Consider the following 23,370-nt stretch of genomic DNA (forward strand, 5'->3'; position numbering starts at 1 on the left):
CTTTTTTTTTTTTTTCTGACAGCTGGGCGCTCGCGGCCACCTCCTCCACCTCCACGCCTGCACCCCCCGGGGAGCGCCAAAGTTGTTCGTCCAGCCCCCTCCCCCTCCAAAGGGCCTAAAAGAAAGAGAAGAAGGGGAAAAAAAAGTACCAGGGTGGTGGTGGGGGGCGTGAGGGAGAAAGACATCCTCCCTCACGAAACCCCTCGCACGCCTAGGACAAACAAAAACAGCTCGAGCCGACTTTTACTTTGCAAAAGGGAGGCAACATTGTAGTCGGGGCAGTTTTAGCAGAGAGAAGGAGAGAGCTCGCTGGGCTTGGCACACGCGCCCCGGGTCACCTCGCCCGCCGTCTCCCCCCCCACCCCCACCCTTCCTCCCCTCCCCTGCAGGAGCAGCCCCCTTTCTGGGACAGTCCGTTCCTTTTTTTTTTTTTTTTCCTCCTCCCTCCCTCGGTCCGGAGGAGCCGCGGGGGAAGTGCGCAGGCTGAGACGTGGGGCGCAAGGGCGACCCTGGGCGCGGGTGTAAATCAGTCACCTGAGCGCTGAGGGGCCGCGGCGAGGGCGCGCGCGGGCGGGCGGGCGGGGAGAGGAGGAGGAGGCGGCGAGCGCGGCGGCCCGGAGGAAATCGGGAGGGGGAGGGCGAGCCAGGCCGAGACTGAAGGAGCGAGCGGCGGCCGAGGGGCTGGTCCAGGCGCGGCCGCTAAGAGGAGACCAAGAGGCGGGGGCTGCACTTGACAACCAGCATGCCGAGATGGTAAGAAGTTTCCACCCTCCTTCTCTTTATTCTACACTCCGTCTGGAGTGACCCCGGCGTCTGAGCGCCACCGGGAGCCCCCCGTTCTCCTCCAGTTCCCTGGCGAGGGGGGTTGCCTAGGAGGGCGGGCAGGAGAGGAGCCCTCCCCAGCCCACTCCAACCTGGCCCCTGCTGTGTGCTTCCCGAAAGCCTCCCCTAAACTTGGCCCCAAAGTTTCCTAGGCGAGCTCCAGGTGGGAGGGTGTGTGAAGCTGAGGGGGGAGGGTGGGGAGGATAGGGGAAGGGAAGAAGGGGAGGGGGGGTCTCCAAAGGTGGCTCCTCGGGCGGCGTCCGAGCCAAGGTGTGCCGCTCGGCGAGCTGGAGGTTCCGGGGTAAGAGGGGGTGGGGGGCGAGCCCCGGATGGACGGGTGGAAGGGACGCGCGGGGAATGAGTGGAGCGTAGGAAGGAGCTAGCGGCGCAGAGGAGCGCGGCGAGGACCCGCGGGAACTTTCACAACTTGCCGGGCGTTCTGAGGGGCCGGCGGCGGGACGTGGGTGCCAGTGCGCGCTGGAGCGCCGCGTCGCCGGCAGCGTTGCCCGGCACGCCCGGCCTGCGGGCTCGCCCCCACCCGGCCCCTGGACGCTCGGGACCCGGCTCGTCCACGGGGGATGTAGGCACTTCCAACGTGTAGGTCTGGGGCAGAGTATACCAAGCGCAGAGCGGCAGAAGCAACCCCAGTGATAGGGAGATAACGTTTGCGAAGTGCAGTGCTAAAGCTACTGATTTATTTAACTTACACCTTGGCTGGAGGGTGGGATTTGGGGCCCGGGGAGAGGGCAGAATTATGGCAAAGGGACTTAAAAAGAAAATAACGGCACGAAACAAAAAGTAGATGAAATATTCTGTAAAATGAGATTTAGAGAAAGAAAAGTTCCAAGTGGGAGAGGTGGAGGAAATGGGATGGCTTTGCGAAGCAAGACTTCGGTGCAGCCCTGGGCACGCGGCGGCTTCTCTGCAGCGAGGAAGGGACAGTTAGTTCGCCCCTTAGTGCGCCGCACTGTCCGCTTTCGGGGAAGTGATTTGTTACAAGTGGGGCTTGACCACTCCCTTCCTTTTACTTTGCATCCACTCCATTGCTATTGTTAGCCCCACTTGGAGCATCTGCTGTAAGGGTTCTCGCGTGGGGACGGAGGTTGCAAGGAAAAGGGTGAGCACGGGGTGTTTTTTTTCCACCCCCTGCACACCCTGCCTCGAATGTGACATCTCGTTTCGGTGATCAAAGTCACAACTAGGAGATGCGACTGTCAAACGCCGGAGCGCGCACGCACACACCACACACACATCCACAACAGCATGTGCCCTGGACTGTGGTTACAGTAACGCTGACAGAAATTAAAGTGGTTTTGAAAGCAGCAGTGCGATTTATAGTGGCTCCCATTTACCCTAGAGTCAAGCTGTTGTAAGAGTGATGTACAAAAGACATCATAAAATAAACCTGTGTACTCAGGATTCAAGTGGCAGAAAGTGGCCTGTTTTATGATTTTTTATGTACTTCGTGGAGAGTTGCAATGGCTGGAACCTGTATATAAGAGGCATCAAAACAAAATAATCTATCTGTTGCAAGCTGGAGAGGTTTTCTTCTAATGGCGTTTTACGCCAGAACACTCTAACGGCTGGCTGTAGGTAATATTTTCCTTTCCTTTTCCCTTCGCGTGCAGTAGTGTTTGCACCATCTCTGCCCCTGTACTAATCACTTTGAGCAGTGGCTAAGCCCATTTGTCATTCGCTGCTGTGTATTCTGCAGTTTCAGATGTCCTGGTGCACGCACATACATGCTTTAAGTGGGGGAATTTATTTCTGGCACTGTTACTTTGTCTGGTCTGAAGATGTACTTGAGTACTGAGACCTTGTACACGTTAACAGGACTTCCCCTACCCCTTGGAATCACTCCCCCCCCCAAATTCTCTTGTGAACCTTTAGAGGATATCTGTGTTTCCTATTATATTTGTAGCTGTTTCATTGAAACTCTTCAGTCTTAATGAAGTTCTTAGTGGTAGCTAGCCTTGCTGTTCCCAGAGAGCAGTGTATTTAAAATCCAGATTGCTAATTACTTTACCAGAGTACCCAGAGTATCTTCACCTGATGGAAGTGATAGTGAGTGTGAATGTGGAGTCTGTGTAGGTAGTCTTGTGAGAAAGGTGTGATAGGGTCCCCGGCCCTGGAGAATTTTGAGTTGAGTGGTATTTGCATGTTAAACTCTGAAGAGCTTAGCCCATGTGGATTGTGAAAAGCAATATGAAGGAAATATTAATAGCAGTATTAGCATTCGTAGTATCTGAATTTTTCCCCCCTTTCACCTGAGATGTAAGATATCTGTCAGGCCAGGCAGCGGGGCTGTGTGATTCCCAAAAGCAGCAGACAAAAGCAGAGCTGACTATTGCTATATTAAAATGTAAGTGTTACAGTTTGAATTTTCAAGTGAGAGTTTCTGAGTTCAGTGCTTTACATAACATTTTGTCCTAATCTTGCTTGCTGTCAGGGATGTTTCATGGTTGTGCAATTGCTGCAGTCAAGAATGCCAATTTGCATTCCAGGAGTGTCATTTGATTACTTTTATCTGCACAGCTCCAAGACCGGCCCAGACCTCTCGTTTCATCTTGCCATGTCACGAGTCAATGCTGTGTCGTCTTTTCAAAAATCTGCCTGATTTAGACAAGAAAGAAAAGTACTTTCATGTTGCAGCCGCAGTCCCCTGCTAACTTGTCAGCAGCAGGATATGATTCACTTGGGCCCAGAAGAATGGAACAGAGAGGCGGGTTAGGCGGTTCAATAAAGCCCACGGACAGGTAGTGTGTGACATCCCCAGAGAGCCGCAGTTAATGAAGAACAGGTCTGCTTAGTTCTCCACACGCTGACCCGGTGCTGTCCCCACAGTTTTCTCATTTGATCTTTCCCAGCAAATTGATCTTTTCTTGTATTTTTTTGCCTTCCAAGTTAGTCCTTGTGGGACTGAAATTAGCAGAGCAACTTAAGTTGGATAATACAGCTGTTCAGAAAAGAAGAAATTGGACACTGTCTCCGAAAGGGGTGGGGGCGCAGGGGTGGAGGGAGCTGTTCTTTTTATTGTTGTTCCTGGGAATATTTCTTACATTAAGGAAGTCCAGAGTAGGTGACGACTTGAAGTTAGTGGTTTTCTTTGCTTTTCATTTTCGAGCTCAGCACTGTTTTAAATATTCCTTAAATATTTGAAAGATGGCCTTAGTGACTAGGAGGGGTTCAGTTGAGCATTGTTCAGATTCACTTGTTTGAAGTGATGTGCCAGTCGACCCTGTGGCTTTTTATGGCTATTGCAAGATGGACTAAATATCAATGGCATACTTCAACTATCATATTTATAGTCTTCTAACTAGCTACAAACCCCAACTATCCAATATTGAATGCAGAAAAGATTAAACAATAAAAAATTCATTACCAGTGTTGTATATAAATATTATGGAACATGAAAATGTTTGCTACAAATTACCACCACCATCTCTACTTTGCATAAACTCCGCAGATAGGCGCTTCATGATGTGATTTTTTTTCCTTTGCTTATTTTTGAGATTCTGCAATTTACATGTAGGCCTTTAGAACTGAGATCAAAGTCTGGGTTTCTGTGGATGTTCACAATTTGCTTTCTGAGACTCGGATTAATTTTAGACAAGGTAGATGCAGCTCAGTGGAGAGTGTACATACAGTTTAAACGTTAGTTTCTTTATAGAATTTTGCCCAGAAAGCTAAAGTTGGAAGCAATTAATAAATTCTTAACCTGATACATAATGTAAGGAGCAGGGCTTTCTGAATTCCTCAGTACTGGTCTCATTTACCATCCACAGCCTGACAAGAAGCAGAGTTGAAAACAACATTTCTTGAGGAAGGGGAGGCCGTCTGCTCAAATCTTCTTGTTGGATGGGAATTATATAGGATCCCTGGTTAGTAAACTCCTCTCTGAAGAGCTAGAGGGAGCCTCATGGTTTTATTAGATACACTTAATATTTTTTTAAGTGCACTCTAGCAGTCAGCATGTTGCACAAAAAGAGAAGGTAATGAACACTGGCTTAGCATTTAGGCGTGGACGTGCAAGTGTGTGTGTGTATGTGTGTGTGTAATCTGTGAAGAAACAACAGAACTTTGTAAAAGAGCCGTCAGGGCGCCCCCTCAGCTTTCTGAGGTTCTGCCATACAGGAGATGGGAAGGTCAAGCCAAATACAACCAAATATATCCTAAGTGTTTTGCTTTGCCTAACTGTTATTTGTTTTGCAAACTGGAGGATTTAGTCTCCTGTTAGGCGGTCAGCCTTGCGTTCTATACAAGTGAATTCCCACCCTTTTCAGTTCACTCATGACAACCATTTTCTTCTGAAAATGATGATTTTGAAGTAGTTCTGCATACACCTGGGGATACTGGAGCAAAGGCGCGTTTAAAATAAACGCTTCCTGCTGTGTGCATAAATAGCAAACCATTTATAAGGCTGGTACGTTAGGAATCCATAAAGAAGTTAAATATAAAAAATAGGATTTAATTAGTATCAAATTTGAGATTTTTCCATCTAACTTCATGTTTATTAGCCTTCTCACTAACATTTGTGATGTGTTTTTATCAGTGTCCATAATCATAATTGCTCTTTGATATTTACGTGCTAGTTTTTAGGAACATTACTTTGGACAAACTTATTTACCATTTAAGTAAATAATATAATCCACGGAGATAAACTATGCAGATTTGTCTTTTTTTAAATCTCTTGCACAGTAGCGCTTATTATGTCGCTAGCCAGTAATAGTCTTTATTTGTTGCTTATTAGAACCCTCAGCACACTCAAGAGTTCAGCTGTAATTTAATTTGGCTGTTCAAAGAGCCTCCCTTGTTTTAAGATACGTTCTCAGTGTGCTGTTAACATTTGTTCTGAGCCTTCATCCTAACTGATGCATATGCTTAAGCACGCTATTGTAGATCTGATTTTTAAAGTTTGCTACTGCAGACTCATAACTTTTCTCTCTTAAAAATTTATCTATATATTACAATGTCAATTTTGCTCTTTTTTCTTCCATTTCCCCCCTTGACACTGTGGAGCACTTCCCCCTGCCCCTTGTGTGAATTAAATTGTTTTGCTGTAATAATTTAAAATCGCTTCCCTGTGGATTATCAACTTCTCTCAAGGTGTGCTGAGAAGGACACCCTTCTGCACCACTCCCGTCCCCTCCATGTATGCAGAGAGACATAAAGTTCTGTAATTAAGAATTTTAGTGGAATCAATTCGCAGTTGTAGTTACTTGAGTTATAAAAAGTTTTCCTGTGTTTTACAAACTGCTTGCATGATAAATCCAGCCCTTTTTACAGTAACTGCTGGAAGGTTTTGTCATGAGTACAAGATTGAGAATTTTGATTGTGTGTGTAACAAATCATGTTCACAAACAATGTTGACTATGAAACTCTAAAAAGATGAGTATTAGTAATTCTTCCGTGAAGGAAGGCAGAATGGACCACTGCTGATGGAGTCATGAAAGTGCATCCTCCCAGTGGCAGTGCAGGCCAGCCTTCTTGATACAGTTTTTAATAGTTGTCAAAATGTACAGCATTGTCTTGAAACTTGAAGTTCATGAGTTCATAGTCCCTGCTTTTTTGTGTGTTTAGTACAAAGATGTAACAACCCACACAAAACATTTTTCTCTTATTATGACCTTACATTTGCCAAAGTGCCCCATGCTGAAATTCCTTTTCAGTATCTTTTTTTTTTTCAGTCCAAAGCCAGACGTGTACCCAGACACAAAAGCCTCTGTGTATAGCAAGCTGTTTTAAATATTGTGACTCGACGATGTGCTGTCCTTTCTCTGCTTGAGCCAAGGATCTCTGCTCAGTGTCTGTGGATTACCAAGCTCCTTCTTTATTGTACCTCTTGTCAACTATTCCTATTCATTTAACCTTTCATTAGTGTCTGTGCAGCTTCACTGTCTGCAAAGGCAAGGAAAAACCGAAAGGCCCCACTGTCACAGTTATTAGATTTCTCGGTTACATCCCAGCAACCATAAAGAAGTAAGAGTCGACACTATTGTCGTGCACGCTGCTGTCCTGGGGAGCCGCTCTTCTGTGCATGTCAAGGACATGTGCCACATGTTGATATGCATCCCAGGGATAAATGCACAACATGGGGGATAGGCTGCCGCTGGCAGTAATGAGCTTTGTAGGAGTTATTGCGAAGACCAACAGTTTGTGAAGGAATTTGGCTTAACAGGCCAAGGAGATAGACAGAGTCGAGGGTTGCCAAGGTTTGCCTGTGTGGAGCTTGTCAGTCACATTGTTTTCATCTAAACTTCATTTGAGGGGAAAATTGAATACGTTTGACAGCAGTGCAGAGACCTTTTTTTTTTTTTTCTTTAATCTCTTAAAGGACAAAAGCAGCAATTCTGGTGATTAATACATTATAAGTATTTTTCTGTACTGACCGAATTGTGCATATGAATGGGTTTATTTACAATCTGCCTTAATTTTATCTGTGTCGAAAATAATTTAAAATATGTCCCACGGATGATGTGAATGTTTTCCCATCTGTTTGAAAGGAGTGTAGCCTGCTCATTTTCCTGTGCTACCATTAATCCCCTTGAGATTTCCCCCCTGAATAGGCTGGTGTTATCACTCGGCTCTTTATAAACGTGCTTTCCTAGTTGCTTCAATGTGAAGGAGAAAAAGAGTCATCATGGGGTGATTTTCAAATAATAAATGTATAGACAGGGTTTAGCTTGGAAGATGTTACTTCAACATCTTAAAATGCTGATAGAATTAGTTTTAAGAATTCTTGACAATATTATATTAGATTTTCTACCATTGCCTTTTCCCTGCAGTACCATGATACACAAATAGCGGAATGTTGGACTTGTGACTGTTGCTGAAGGGCTACACTATCGTGATAATATGGGGGAAATGGTGGGAATGGGGTGAGAAGAAGGGGAAGAGAATGGAGAATCCCTGTACCTAAAAACCGGATCATGGGCAATAATCACAATAAAAATATTTCTCAAATGTTTGAAAAGAAAATGGTAATTTACCATATTTTCATCTCTACCCAAAATTTATTTTTTCTAACCAGGATAATAAATCTTTCTACCCATGGTGAATAATACATTTTTATTTTTGTAATTTAAATAAATTTTTGTTTACCAATATTGGTGGTGCTCTCTGATGACCACCTAAAGGTACTCATGATATCACCAAATGCCTATAATGTTATTTATAATTTTTACATGACCCTTGAACCTACTGTTTTTTTTTTAAGCCAAGACTAACATTGTAACAGTTTCACTTGAAATAAATATTCATTTTGTAAGCTGTCATGTTGTCTTGTGGGCTAAGGAGTTCTCCATTTCAGGCAGGAGAAAGCTATTCTCTCTCCCTCAGCTGCAGTGCATCCCTCTAGGCAAGCTTGGATTCAGTAATTGATGGCTAAGTTCTAACTACCATCACCCTGCTGTAGCCTGGGGCGGTGCCCCAGTCCCATAGCCAATGAGAGGCTGCATTGAGCTGGCTCTACCCTGATCAGCTGGCTTGGTGGCTCTCCCAGTAGCAGTGTACAAGTGTCTTCACTTTCTTCTTTCTCTTAGTCCTGCTTGCATTTGTTTTGGTTTGCTTCAGAGTTGTAGAAGAGGTAAGAGGGACTTGGGTAGATGAAAGTTAAAAATGTTGATTTTTTTCCCTTTCAAGCTCCCCAAAACTCTTAGAAATAGAGAACTGAAAGGAAGTTACTCCTGTGACACATCTGTTGAATACATTTTTTTAATCCAGTCAGTATCTCCATATGAGCTGGTCAATTCTGCTAGGCAGTAGTAGTACCATTGCCAATTCAAGAGCAAGAAAGTCATGGGATTGAGAATGCAGATCCTGTCTTATCGCCCTACTTTGTTGAGCCTGTATTTCCACATTGGTGAGGCAAGTGAGTTTGGTAGCTTCTGATTTTACTTCCAATTGGGATGTTTCATAATTCATGAGAGGTTTGTATAATCATAACAGGTTTTTTTAAAATTAACTGCATTTTTTAAAAGTGCAGTTTTTTTATTGTGTCATAGAGTTCGGTCATTTAATATGTACATTAAGTGGCAAGCATTTCACTGAGCGGGTGTCATACCCATCACTATCTCCCAATTCCAGCTTTTCTGCAGAACAGGTGCTGGGAGGCAACAGTAATGGCTCAGACCTGGACTGAGTTCCTGGCTGCTGCTTTTGGCCTGGCCCACACCTGGCTGTTGGCTGGGATTCAGGAAGTGAACCAATGGATGGATGCTGTGTATGTGTGTCTGTCTCTGTTTCTCTGCCTTTCGAATCAGAAGGTGTGTATTCATAGTCAACATTCCATGACTTCATGTTTATCCCTTTATCAGTTGATGGATAGTTGAGTGGCTTCCAGTGTTTTGGTCGGAGGAGGGCATTATTTAATGTGAACATTTCTATGAGTTTTCCATGGACATATTTTTTCTTATCTGATTGTCTACCTGTGAATAGAATTGCTAGATCATATGGCTACTGTAATTAATGCTGGAGAAACTGCTAGATTGTTTCCCAAGGCAACCACAGCCTTTGAGATTCACACAAATAATTTGATTCTTCTAGGCAGTCCTCTCCTATTCAGCCCTTCTTAGTGTCTGTCTTAGCTATTCCTTATAGCTAAAGTAACAAGGTAACTTCTTGTAATATTATTTTGCATTTCCTTGATGTCTAGTGATACTGAGTGACATTTCACATGCTAATTGGCTATTTGTATGTCGTCTTCTTCGTATAACAGAACCCATGTGTCATTAGCGTTGTCTTTTTATTGTTGAGTTGTAAGAGCTCCTAGAATTTGGATACAAGTCCTTTATTATATTTAGGATTTGTGAATGTTTTCTCTCACTGTGTACCCTGTTGTTTTGCTTTCCTTTTTAAATGGTTTCCTTTTTAAATGGTCTTTAGGAGCTTTAAATTTTGATGATTCCATCTTTTTTGTTGTTTGCCATTTTGTTACCCTCTCTATGAAACTATTGTGCTGACCTTTTAATCCTGGTATTTCCCTCTAAGTGTCTTACAGTTCACATTCATTGGTCTTTGATCTATTGTGGTTAATTTCTGTATGTAGGATGAGGTTGAGAACCAACTTCACTCATTGAATGATATATGTTTAGCACCACTTGTTGAAAAGATAATTCTTGACCTGCTGAATTGTGTCTGGTAAACTTGTCAGAAGTTAACTGGTCATAAAAATAAGGTATACAGTAGGTGGCTAATGCAAATGGAATCATAAAATACTTGTGGTTTTTGTGTGGATGTGTGCATGTGTTAACAGGCTTATTTCACATAGCATAATGCCTTCAAGGTTTATCTGTGTCTTAGAATATAACAAGTTTCTTTATTTTTGGAGACTGTATAGTATTCCATTATATGTATATACACCACATTTTCTTTATCCATTCATTCAGAGATGAACACTGAGGTTGCTTCTACATGTTTGCTGTTGTGAATAATGCTGTTACGAACATGAGTATGCAGATATACTTTCCAGATTATACTCTCAATTATTCAAAAAATTTTGTTTCAGTTTTGTTAATTTCAGAGGTAGAGATACAGAAACAGTGACATATAGCTGTTCCATTCACTCCTTGATTTCCCAAATATAATACCCTCAGTAGGGAGGCCTGAGTAGTAGTAAAGCCAGCAGCCCAGAACTCAACCCAGGTGTTTTGTGCTGCGGGGGGGGGGGGGGGGGGAAGGGGGCAGGTAATTCATCCATTCCCCTAATGCCTCCCAGGGTGAACATTAGCAGGAAATTGGAGTGCTGTTGGGGTGGGAGGGAGGTTGGGAGAGCTGAGACCCAAACTTGGACACTCTGATAAGGATGCCAGTGTCCCAAACAATATCTTAATGGCTGCGTTAAACACCCTTCCCCACTTAAAAAAATTTTTTTTCAATAAATACTCAGAAGTATTGTTGCTGGATCATGGATCATGTGATAGCCCACATTTTAGTATTTCAGGGAAGCTCAATACATGGTAGCTGTAGCATCTTACAGTCCTGCCAACAGTACAGAAGTGTTTCTCTTTCTTTCCATCCTGATAACCCTTGTCCGTCTGTCCTTCCCTCCCTCTTTCCTCTTTTTTTCCTTTCATTTCTTTTTTCTTTTGCTTTTTTCTTTCTTTCTCCCTTCCTCCTTCCTTCTTCCTCTTTTTGTTTCTGCTGCTTTTCTCTTTCTTCTTCTTCCTTTTTTTTTTCTCTCTCTCTCTTTTTTTAAATAATGGCCATCCTCGCAGGAGTGAGGTGATAACCCATAGTGGTTTTGAGTTACTTTTTCTTAATGCTGTTGAACATCTTTCTATCTGGTTGTTGGCTGTTTGCCTTTTTTCTTTGGAGAAGTATCTATTGGAATCCTTTGTCCATTTTTAAATCACATTTTTTTTCTTGTTGAAGTGTGGGGGTTTCTGACATATAGCAGATATTAATATAAGAAATGTGATTTACAGATATTCTCTCCTGCCCCAAAGATTATCCCTTCGTGCTATTCATAGTGTTCTTTGCCTTTGCTGTACAAAAAATATTTAAGTGTGATATAGTTTCATTTGTCTAATCTTGCTTTCATTGCCTTTAGCAGTATACTTTTAAAGCCTTGGTTTATCTGATCCTCAGGAGAGTATAGGCTACATTAAGAAAGTACATTTTATTGTTTAGGTAAAAACCTCTTGGTGGTACTCCATGGGACAAGAAATATGTCATTAGGTAGCCAAAAGATGGTAACTCCTAGTTCCCTGTGAAACACCCTGGGTTTACTTTGATGTTTCTTAATTATCATTGAGTTTAAAAGCATTCTGTGTGATAACAGACATACTTCATGCCCTGAAGGGTGGAGTTAAATACCTAGAAATAATTGTTTTTGGTTTTATAAATACCTCAAAAGGAAAGAGTGGAAAAACCCATTATTGAGAAAATTTGTCTTCTCAGACGTCCTGTCACTACGAGGAAAACAGTAACAAAGATAAATTGAAAATTGTGTGACCTCTAAGCCCCAAACCACTGGTCCAGTTCGGTTTTAAATGTATAGTGATATTGAAATCTGGAGTGGCTTGTTGGGAACCCTGAACTTGCTGTATATTTTACCTGGCAAATCCTTAAAATGCTGTATTTGTTGAGTGAGAGTAAATTGAGAGCAAATAGAAGATAACTTACTTTGGAAATAATTATGTTATATCATTGTTGAATTAAAAGAAATACTTGTTTCCTTAACTTTCTATTTCTCTTTACTTATGCTAATAAAGACTTATACTGGTGCTTCTTTCCATCTAAGAAATTGCTCCTCTACTGCTCTAATGGGCCATTCTTGCCTTAAATGCGTTTGGCATTTTGCCAGTTATTTTAGTCAGAGATTTCATTATTCAGCTGGCATCAACTATTAATTAAATGATGAACTGATCAAATTTATAGGTAGAGAATTTTTTTTTACTTCCTAAGTGTTTGCATTTATAAACAGTAATTAATTTAAAACATCTCAGACATATTTTGAGGATCTACTTTTTGTTGATTATTCTGTAGCAGACTTTAAAACATTTGTAATCAATGCTACAGTAGAAAATTTTATGTTTTACCAGATGCATATTTTTTCTATTTACATATAAATTGCATTGCACTGAATGATAAATTTGTTCATTTGGAACAAAACTTTTCTTCTTTTTAGCATGTTTTGACATTGATTTGTGTATATTTTTTACATATATGGGGTGGCAAAATCGTGTGCTATTTTTGTTATCTGACATGATGTGGAGGCATGAAGAATGTCATCAGCTAAAACAATACAGCCTCCCCAAGGCCACTCAGTTCTGTGTATTGTGGTATCTAATCTCCCTGCATTACATGTGTCACTGTGTGATGACTTGAGGAAGTTCATTAATATGCTAACAGACATGATCTGGAAGTTTAATGTGATAGTTCCAATATTTATGTTTCACAAATTCATGATTAGAAAGAAAACATTGCTTCAGAGTGTATTGACTCAAAAGAATATATATAAAGAAGTAGGGAGCTATTTTTTTTCAACTCGGAAATTTTACCAGGCCACGTGCCAGATTTCTCACCCCATAAGTGTCCTTGGTAGGCAACATGTTTGTGTAATGGACTTATGTCTGTGTGTTGGTCATCAGAGCGGCCCTTGTGTACCCAAGCAACCAGGCACCAACATATTTCTGTGCCCAGAGGACAGTGTAATTGGAGCTGCAAAATTTGTACGTTTGTGTTTGTGTGTGTATGAATATTTTGATAGACTGGTAGTTTGTAACTTGTAACGGAGCACAGAAGGCTGAATTGTATGGCCTACTGAACTTTTAGGGGGTGAGAGGGATGACTTTAACACATTTAGGACTTTTTTGTGATGTTAGGCCTCTTTATGTATGGTGTGAATGAACATTTATTGTGTCACCGGATGCTTAACCTGTATTGTGAAATAGTAGTTCTGAAAACCGCATATTGCAAACTATTAATCTGTTAACTATTTGCTTATCCATGTGTAGTGTGACTTGATGCAGATTTGCATGAAGTAACATTAGACAGTTGTGTACTAATTTGGTAAAAATCAAATATATACTTATTAAAATTGCTAGGTTTTAGTGTCAAAGCTGAACCAGTGATATAGGAACTGTAGTCTCCTTTATTTTCCAAAGTCTAACATTTCAGTATTGTAGGATATAAGAATGTAATTAGCACTTATGTTTCTGGGACACATGTGTCACTGTCAGGTGAATTATAGATGAGGCAGGAACTGTTACCCTCAAGGAACAAACTTCTGGCAGAAGGATGCTCACCTTCAAGGGCTGACTGTAGTCTCCTGTTTGCCTCAGGTTTTCATGTCTGGCAACCTAGTTTCATCAAACTCAGAAGCGCAGATTGCACACACGTGCATGTATGAATCATGGTTCGTGTGGGGGAAACCCTCGTGTGTGTGTACAGGGACGAGGACCCCATTCTCCCCTTTACAGACGCATTGAGATGGGGAGTCCATTGCAAGTCAGATGCTGCTCCTTCATGACGATTTTGGAATGGGCGCACAGGATGCTAGGAGGGGGTAGTTGAGGGCCTCCTTCTTGGAGGGAAGTGGTTTGGTAACCTGTGTTTGAAGTGTTCACTTCGGACTCCTTTCTTTTTGGGCCAGGCTTGGAAAATATTAACTGCATTTACTATTTTGGGGGCATTTTATCTTGCATCCCATATCCCTTACTAGATAACAAATTAATATTCTCAGTCCACTAGTAGACAGCTGTCCTCGGAGCTGCTTATGAAGGTCACTGCATCTGATTATGCTTTGTGTGCATATGATGCAGACGACAGTCTCACTGTACTCATTTTGAGTATCTTCAGGGTGTCCCATGATTCTGCCTTATACATAGCGTGATTGGGATACGGATAGGTGAAACTGCTGCCAAACTGCTGCCAAAGGCTCAGGCAGTGTTTTTTTTTTTTTAAAGATTTATTTATTTTTATTGCAAAGTTAGATGCACAGAGAGAAGGGAAGAGAGGAAGATCTGCTGTCCAATGATTCACTCCCCAAGTGACTACAACGGCCAGTGTTGTGCTGATTCGAAGCCAGGAGCCAGGAACTTCCTCCAGGTTTCCCACACGGGTGCAGGGTCCCAAGGCCTTGAGCCATCCTTGACTGCTTTCCTAGGCCACAGGCAGGGAGCTGGAAGGGGAAGTGGGACTGCCGGGATTAGAACCGGTCACTATATGGGACCCTGGTGTGTTCAAGTTGAGGACTTTAGCCACTAGGCCACTATGCTGGGCAGCATTATTTTTTGTTTTTAAAGTGTGGGGTTGTATATTGGTGTTTTGGTTTAATGCTTTGTGGTCACTTACTAAGAGTTCCTGAGCTTGGGCCCGGCGCAGTGGCGCAAGTGGTTAAGGTCCTCGCCTTGCACGCCCGGGATCCCATATGGGTGCCGGTTCTAATCCCGGCAGCCCCGCTTCCCTTCCAGCTCCCTGCCTGTGGCCCGGGAAAGCAGTCGAGGACAGCCCAAAGCTTTGGGACCCTGCACCTGCGTGGGAGACCCGGAAGAGGCTCCTGGCTTCGGACCGGCATAGCATTGGCCGGTGCGCTCACTTGGGGAGTGAATCATCGGATGGAAGATCTTCCTCTCTGTCTCTCCTCTCTGTATATCCACCTTTCCAATAAAAAAATAATAAAAATAAATCTTTTTCTTTTAAAAGAGTTCCTGAGCTTAAATACCTTGCAGATAAATATTTTAGTGTAAGGGTCATCTATTATGTCAGTGGGAAAAACTGCTCTAGAAGTGGAGAAGTGTGTATGTTTAGCGTCTGCATCTCTTTTTTTTTGTAATAGAAGATAGGTGCCCTTTGGGTTTTCTTCCATATAAAATTAAGGTCAAGATTGGATTTTAATGACTCAATATTTCATATTGTGTGATAATCAGCAACTGTTTGTTATATTGTTCTATGAACGATAAAAGGACCGGAAACTTAGAGCTATATCGTCAGCTTCAATTTGAACGATCCAAGCAACTTTCCAGTTAGTTGGGTTTTTTTTTTTTTCTGTTAGTCTTTTGGTCTTCTAAAAACACATCACTATAAGGAGAATTTCTTACAGGAAGAAATAGAAGGCAAAAAGGTAAGAAAAAACATTCATTTGATAACAAAAAAGGCAGATATTAGAGGAACATGGACCCTCCTGTTTTTTTTTTTGCTGTTTTTTTTTTTAAAGATTTATTTTTTATTTTTGTTGGAAAGTCAGATATACAGAGAGGAGGAGAGACAGAAAGGGAGAGAGATGGAGATCTTTTCCATCCGTTGATTCACTCCCCTAGTGGCTGGGGCTGAGCTGATCTGAAGCCAGGAGCCCAGAGCCTCTTCTGCATCTCCCATGTGGGTGCAGCGTCCCATCCTTAACTGCTTTCCTGGGCCACAAGCAGGGAACTAGATGTGAAGTGGGGCTGCTAAGATTGGAACTGGTTCCCGTATGGGATATCGGCATGTGTACGGCAAGGACTTTAGCTGCTAGGCCACTGTGCTGGGCCTGGTTTGCTGGATTTCATTCTGGATTTTATTTCTTTATATTTTCGATGTTTGTGCAAGTTTCAGAGCACTTGTGGTATGGTATTTCATGTGTGAATTTTACTATTTAAATCTACAAAATGTAATACACTTTTATTTTCAAATTTAAAGATTTATTTATTTGAAAGGCAGAGTGGTGGAGATGTGACAGAGGGAGAGAAAGAGCAAGATGTTCATTCTGCTGTTTCACTTAACAAGGGTTGGGACTGGGCCACGTCGAACTCCGGAGCCAGGAATTCCATCCTGGTCTCCCATATGGTCGGCAGTGGCTCAAGCAATTGGGTCATTTTCTGTCATTTATTGGCATAGTAAAAAGGAACTGGACTAGAGGAGAGAGTTTGGGACCTGAACCAGTGCTTTGACTGTGGATGCTATATTATACGAGTGTGATGGATTAGTCCTCTGTGCCACAAGGCCATCTCCTAGAATTTTAATTTCAGGAGAAAAGTGAAATGGTGGGTGACAGAAGAAATTTTGCAGGTGTTGAACACTGAAAAAAGTGTAATTAGAAAGATACACGAGAACTAAAGGCTCAGTTATTGTGGCTTTAGACTTCTCTTTAGGTCTTCCCCAGCTCTCACTGTGGCTGGGATACATGTCTCCTGCTGATAGCTGCAGCTCCTGGGCAAGTCCTGTTAGAGCTGCCTTCTGGCACACAGTGGGCACCTGCTAGTAGAGCTGCCATCACCCTGTCACAGACAGCAGCTGCTGGAGCACTGCAGTGGCTTGTCTTCTTGCCTCTTCCCACTCCTAGCACCCAGACCACTGCTCACAGCAGGATCACCTTGCCTCAGTACCCTGCAGTGACTTCTCACCCCTGTGGGTGAAATCCGAACTCCCTTCCATAACCATAGGGGGTGTGTAATGTTTGCTCCCTCTCTCTCTAACCCAGTTTTCTACCACGATTCCCTCTTGCTGACCTTTCCCTGTGTCATTGAACTTGGCTGAGCATGTACCTGGCTTAGCTCTTTGCATCTATGGTGTTCGCGGTGTCTATGCCTGGCTTGCTCCCCCATTTCATTAGGATCCCACCATCATTGTTACCCCTTCAAAAACATCTTTCAAGAACCTTCCCTAGTGTGTTACCATGCTATGCGTTCTTTTTTCTTATTAAGAAAAATTCACTTGCTTCTTCTTTTTTTCCTCTTTTTAGAGAATCTATCACCCCTTAAAAATATATTTAATTTTTTTTTTTTGTTTCTGTGTAGTTATTATCTTCTTCCCTAGGATGCAAGCTGCATAAGAACAAAGACCTTGGCTTCTATTGTTAATTTCTGAGTTTCTTCTGGCTGAAGTAGCGCCTGGTATGGAGACTACTGGGCAAGTGTTTACTGAGTGACCAAATGATTGCATCCATATATGATTGTCCTTATGATCCTGAGTTGATTCTTTACCAGTAGGTATCAATTTCATTATATCGAGTTTGCATTGCTTGTGCTTATCTCAGTTGGTATGTGAGAGGTATAAACCATTATAAAGCGTGTTCAGAAATCATTCTGTAACATGTGGGAAAAAATATCATGTGTTACAATATGAAGGATGTCATAGTACAAAGACCTGTGTCAGGGGAGCAATGTATAGTCAGAAAAAAATTAAGACTACAGATTATTATGTACTAGCCAAGGATTGTTGATTTTATTTAAAGCATAATGTACCTCTCAGGTTATTTTGGAGATTATGTGTTTTTGAGTAAAAAGATGGTGATACCACTAACAGAGTACAAAATTTTTTCTACTGTTCAGAAAATCATACAAATCTCATTGGGGTTGAAAAGTATTTTGTATGAGGTTGAACACGTTCTCCTAGATGTTTCTTAGTGTTCAACCTGTGATGGGATTTTCTTAGTTTCCTTAGCTGATATAGTCCCGAGGTGAGCACTTTTGTACTTACGTAACATTTGTATGTGCAGGAATGTGAGCTATTTCAGTGACTTAAAATTGCTACCTGGGACTGATACTATCCAGAGTTATGGCCAAGCAGGTACATTCACTGGTTGCGACACAGGCATCCCACACCATTGCACAAGTTGAGTCCTGACAGCTCTTCCAATCCAACTCCCTGCTCATGTGTCTAGAAAGGCAGCAGAGGATGACCCATGTTCTGGGGTCCCTTCCACTCTTTGGGAAACACCAGGTGGAAAGTTAACTAGCAAAATCTTTCTCTTTCTCTCTGTCACCTGTGAAACAGATAAATCTTGAAAAGAAACTTGCTATCTGGTTTGTCTGCTTTTGGGTGATCTATTTTTTATTAATCTTCATGTTTTCTGTGTGTTTGAGTAGTTTAGGATTTTTAATGAAGTTTTCTATTAGTTACATATTTTCCAGTGGTTTTGCTGAGATACAGTTCACCCTTCTCAATATTTTTGGTACCAGCATATTTTCTGTGACTTTTTTTTTTAAATGTTTTAATTTTTATTGGAAAGTCTGATGCACAGAGAGGAGAGACATAGAGAAAGACCTCCATCTGCTGGTTCACTCCCAGGTGGCCACAACGGCAGAAGCTGAGCTGATCAGAAGCCAGAAGATGGGAGTAAGGAGCTTCTTTGGGTTCTCCCTTGTGGGTGCAGGATTCCAAGGCCTTGGGCCATCTTCCACTGCCTTCTCAGGGCACTGCGAAGGAGCTGGATGGGAAGTGAAGCAGCCAGGACATGAACTGGTGCCTACAATAGGATCCCAGCACTTGCAGGGCAGGGATCCAGGCATTGAGCCCTGGTGCTGGGCTCTGTGACATCATTTTTGATTTTGTGATTCACTCAGAAATTCTTCAGAGTTCAACTTGATAAACTTGATGGCAGATAAAGCTAGATAATTTCATTTTTGATTAAAACAAATAAAAACAAATTGATATTTTGAGCAATGAGAGCATTGATAGAAGAATGTACCGAGGCGACAACTTTGACATACTGATTTTGTCCTCCCATCAGTTATAGAATTTCTTTAAATTTTTAAAAACTCATTTACCTATATAAGAATTGTGTGATTTTGTTGTGTATAATTGTATACATATGAAGAGGACTCAAAAGGTTCATAAAAATGTAATTACATAGTAATATGCATTTTCCAAAAACTTCTTCAAGCTTCCTTGTGCGTGAATGTTTGTAAACGTCTTTTCATCCACAGGATCATTATTTGTATGTAACCAGCTTCATATAGGGAAGACATGATAGGTTTTACACTGGAGCTGGTTGTTTGGATGCTGAGTTAAATTATATAGGCCAGAGGCTGAGAAAGCATTTTGTGAAGTATTTATTTGAAAGGGAGAGAGAAACAGCAGGTTCGCTCTCATCAGCAGGTTCACTCCCTCTGACTGTGTACAGAGACTGACGTGGGTATTCCATCCAGGTCTGCATGCAGCACAATCTCAGCTATGTTAATATCATTTTTTCATATCATTTTTTCAATTTTCTGTATTTATCCAAGAATAAATTATTCATGAATTATCAGTGGACTTATGTAATAGCTTCATATTTTAATTTTTAAAGCCTTGCTCAATGGATGGTGGTAATTTGCGAATCTCTTGATAGACCTTGAACAAACTTCCACTTGTCAAAATTAAATTATATTCCCATATATCTTTTTAATTTTAAAATTTAGTGTTTTATTCCTGATTAAGTAACCTATGATTAGAATTAGTAAAATTTCCTAACGGTGTTGAGTTAAAAATGCAGTCGTCTTTGTAAAGCTAACCTTCTTTTACGAATGAATTTTTATGAAGTCAACTCCTTTAATTTGTACAACAGGTTCACTGAAAGCCACAGGGTATGTTTTTTTATCCCCCTGAGAACCTTTAAAGAGATGTTTACACAAATCAAAATATGCTTATAACTTAAAAGAAATAATTTGATGTGGCAAGTTTTAAATTAAAAAAAAAAAAAGCACACCCTGTAACCTTTCTTTGAGTCTTTGGTTTAAGTCCTCTGTCATATAATGCCAAAAACTTTGTTCTGAGCCGTGTGTGTGTTGAAACATGTATGCCTGTCCTAGTGTCATAACTAATTATATCTCTTGTAGACCTACTTCTAGTAATTGGAAAGTAGACCTACCGCAGCATGGATTTTAGCATTTAGTTTTATCTTGAGGACCTGCTGTGGAAATCAAGAATTCCCGGCAGCTAGCTGACATGGTGAACAGTTATTACTATTTTGAGTGCATATTCTACTTTATGTTTTGCAGAAAAAGCATACTTTCAGGGAAGTACATATTCAGATGTTCTTCAGCTGAATCTGTCATTTCAAGTACTTGTATATTCATGCTGATTTTGCAGCTTTGACTAAAATAGTTCTTCTGTGAATCAGAAAGAGATAGTATTGTGATAGCAGAATTTTGTAGGATTTCGGTGATGTTCTGGTTGTCCAATCTGCATGGCTTGGTCTAAAATGAGGTGGAGCTTATTCTTTGAAAATACGTTGAGTAGAATTTTCACAGGCTAATTTAGAAATTCTGTCCTGGGCGTGCTTGTGACTAGGGCAGTAAATCGTCTGTTCCATGCACCAGCATGTATGAAAATATGTGGTCCTTGTCCATGCCTGTTGAATGAGAACTCCAGCAGGCTTCACTCTCCAACACTCAGCCAGTTGGAAATTAAAGTCTTAGGGCTGGGAGCAGTTAAGGCTGGTGACAGGCTGTGGCATTCAACCTTGAGCTGTGTTGCGTGGTGGTGATCTCTTTCTATGTTCTTATGCCATTCCAGTTGGAATTTGGGGCAATTACATACTTTGTAGCAAGAAATATATAATGACATATTTATTAGTAAGCAGGCCTTTGGGACTTTGCTTAAATAGTGAAGAGATTATATAATTGCATTATTAATTGCTTAAAATTTAACACTGAAAATGCTGATTTTTTTTCTCTTAATAAAATGTTAATTCCTTTAAAGCTTCTTTTGTTTCCTTTTTTTTTTTTTGCTGTGGTTATAAACTTAGTCCTATCTTAGTGTATGCTAAATTTTATAAATTCTGTGTTGTTTCTGTTGTATGACAAGTTACATGTGCAGAAGTCTTGTACAAGTACTTTAAGATGTTTTTTTAAAAAAAATTAAAAACTACATCTTTTTAAAATTTTATTTTTTTTAAAGATTTTTTTTTATTTTTTGCAAAGTCAGATATACAGAGATGAGGAGAGACAGAGAGGAAGATCTTCCACCCGATGATTCACTCCCCAAGTGAGCGCAACAGCTGATGCTATGCCGATCTGAAGCCAGGATCCAGGAACTTCTTCCAGGTCTCCCAAGGCTTTTGGGCCGTCCTCGATTGCTTTCCCAGGCCACAAGCAGGGAGCTGGATGGGAAGTAGAGCTGCCGGGGTTAGAACCGGCACCCATATGGGATCCCGGGCGCTTTCAAGTTGAGGACTTTAGCAGCTAGGCCACACCGCCAGGACCTGCATCTTTTTTTTTTTTAAAGATATTTATTTATATGAAAGTTACAGAGAGAGAGAGAGAGATTCCATTGGCTGGTTCAGTCTTGAAATGGGTGCAGTGGCCAGGATTGGGCTCGATTGAAGCTTGGAGCCTGGAACTCTATGCGGATGTCCCATTTGGTCCATAGGGGCCCAAACACTTGAACAGTCTTTCACTGTTCTGCCTGGCACATTAGCAGAGTCAGGTAATAACTAGAGCACCAGGGTTGCAGGCTGCAGCTTAACCCCAGGTGCCCCATTTGTGGCCCCACACATGAACTTAAAAAAAAGCAAAGATATATATATATTCATTTGAAAGGATGAATAGAGAATTAGAGGAGGAGAGACAGACAAAAAGGAGATGAGAAAAAACAGAGATCTGTTTGCTGGTTTGGTCTGCAAATACGGTACAATGGCTGGGTCTGGACGGGGCCGAAGCTAGGAATCAGGCTCCCCATTGAGGTATCTCATGTTGGGTGTGGCATCTGCTGAGGTCATCGGGTGCATTACCAGGAGGCAGGGTCAGAATAATAGAGTAGCCAGGGCTGGAGCTGGCACTGAGCCATGGGAGGATGGCTTCGGAATTGGCTTCTGAATGCCCAGAGCCTCAACACAGACCTGAGACATGAATGCTTTGTGTTTTATTATTCAGGGTTTGGACTCCCTGTTATGTTTTGAGTACTAAATTTCCCAGTGGTTTCTTCCTAAACAGTATATTATAATCTGTTACATTAAAATTTTCAGGGGTGTAGCCATTATAATTTTTGAAGACCATGAATATAAAAAACCCCGAATGTTAAGAAAGAATTCCTTCATTTTATTCCTTCATTTATCCTACAGTTTTTGTGTTGTCATTCAAATTAATCTAGATGTGTTTGGTTTTAAGAATAACTGGTGATGGAAATGAGAAGTGCATCTGATTGGCCAATAAGAGAAAGGGTTACTTCGACCCGGGAGGCATCCTGCAGTGCAGGAGGGAGGCGTTGGCCCCCAGCCTGACTGATAGGAGCTGCTTCCCACTCACCTGCTGGCTGTGAAGCATGCAGGAACAGAGATGTTAAGGCTTGTCCGAGTTCTGAACCTGGGGGTGCTACCACCTCCACAGGATGTTTGGAAATCTCGAGAAATGTTTTGTTTGTCACAAATGACTGGAGTGGAGGTGTCTTGTGCTGTTTATTAGGCAAGGTCCAGTTTGCAGAGGAATTTACGCAGGGATGGGTCACTGTATCCAATCTGTCAGATTTCTGTTAGAACCACTGGACACCCACTGATCCAAAACTAAAATAAAAACAAATAAAAATACTGATGAATAAAATGACTTTTCCTCCTCAGAATTTTTACCTGATACAGAAGAAATATGTCTGGTGTATATCTTTTAAGTACATACTTCATTGCTATTTAAGATGTGGAACCCAAATTTTACTTCTTTAGCATTCTTAAGTAGGTGAGATCTGTAGAGACCTATGGATATTTTATATACTTGGCGTATTAAAGATATTTAGTCATAAGTCCCCAACTACAACTCAGATATTCCCACTTAGGCAGTGACCCATCATATTACTTGTCAGTGTTTTTTGAATTAACACATTTTATGTTGAAATATTTGTCTCTAATTTTAAAAATGCATGTCTCCCCAAGAAACTTATCTGGACAATAAGATGCTGGACTTTATGCTTGGTAAATGCTCACAATGAAAGAATCTCAACTAAATTTGAACTGTGATAATGCAACAAGGTGGAGGAATCCACCATGGGGGGAGGGTTTGGGGAAGGGTGAGGGGAATCCCAGTGCCTATAAAACTGTGTCACATAATGCAATGTAATCAATAAAAAAAAAAACCTCTTTCAAATGATAAAAACTTGAGATTGATTAATATAGGAAAAGAAATAAAAAAGAAGTTAAAATTTAAATTTAAAAAATGCATGTTCTTGGGCCCGGCAGGGTAGCCTAGCAGTTAAAGTCCTCACCTTGCACGCACCAGGATCCCATATGGGCTCCAGTTCTAATCCCTACAGCACCGTTTCCCATCCAGCTCCCTGCTTGTGGCCTGAGAAAGGGTGGCCCAAGGCCTTGGGACCCTGCATCTACGTGGGAGACCTTGGAGGAGCCTCCAAGCTCCTGGCTTCAGATCTGCTCGGTTCTGA

The 23,370-nt window shown here is 41.6% G+C and overlaps 1 protein-coding gene across 2 annotated transcripts in view; it reads left to right on the forward strand.

Moving 5' to 3' along the window:
• The first annotated feature begins 640 nt into the window (after nt 1–640).
• BNC2 (basonuclin 2) overlaps nt 641–23,370 on the forward strand; it is a 423,821-nt gene continuing 401,091 nt past the window's right edge. The window contains exons 1-2 of one of the 2 annotated variants that reach the window (XM_040962742.1): nt 3,837–4,171; nt 6,295–6,299. In XM_040962742.1, the coding sequence (XP_040818676.1) occupies nt 4,102–4,171; nt 6,295–6,299 (75 nt within the window). In that variant the 5' untranslated portion in view covers nt 3,837–4,101. Of the gene's footprint in view, nt 754–3,836; nt 4,172–6,294; nt 6,300–23,370 lie in introns of those variants that run through there. The other variant, XM_040962743.1, reaches the window with a different exon arrangement.

The sequence above is a fragment of the Ochotona curzoniae genome, unplaced genomic scaffold, assembly GCF_017591425.1.
Source record: "Ochotona curzoniae isolate NIBS_2020 unplaced genomic scaffold, NIBS_Ocur_1.0 scaffold_3208, whole genome shotgun sequence".
Classification (NCBI taxonomy): domain Eukaryota; kingdom Metazoa; phylum Chordata; class Mammalia; order Lagomorpha; family Ochotonidae; genus Ochotona; species Ochotona curzoniae.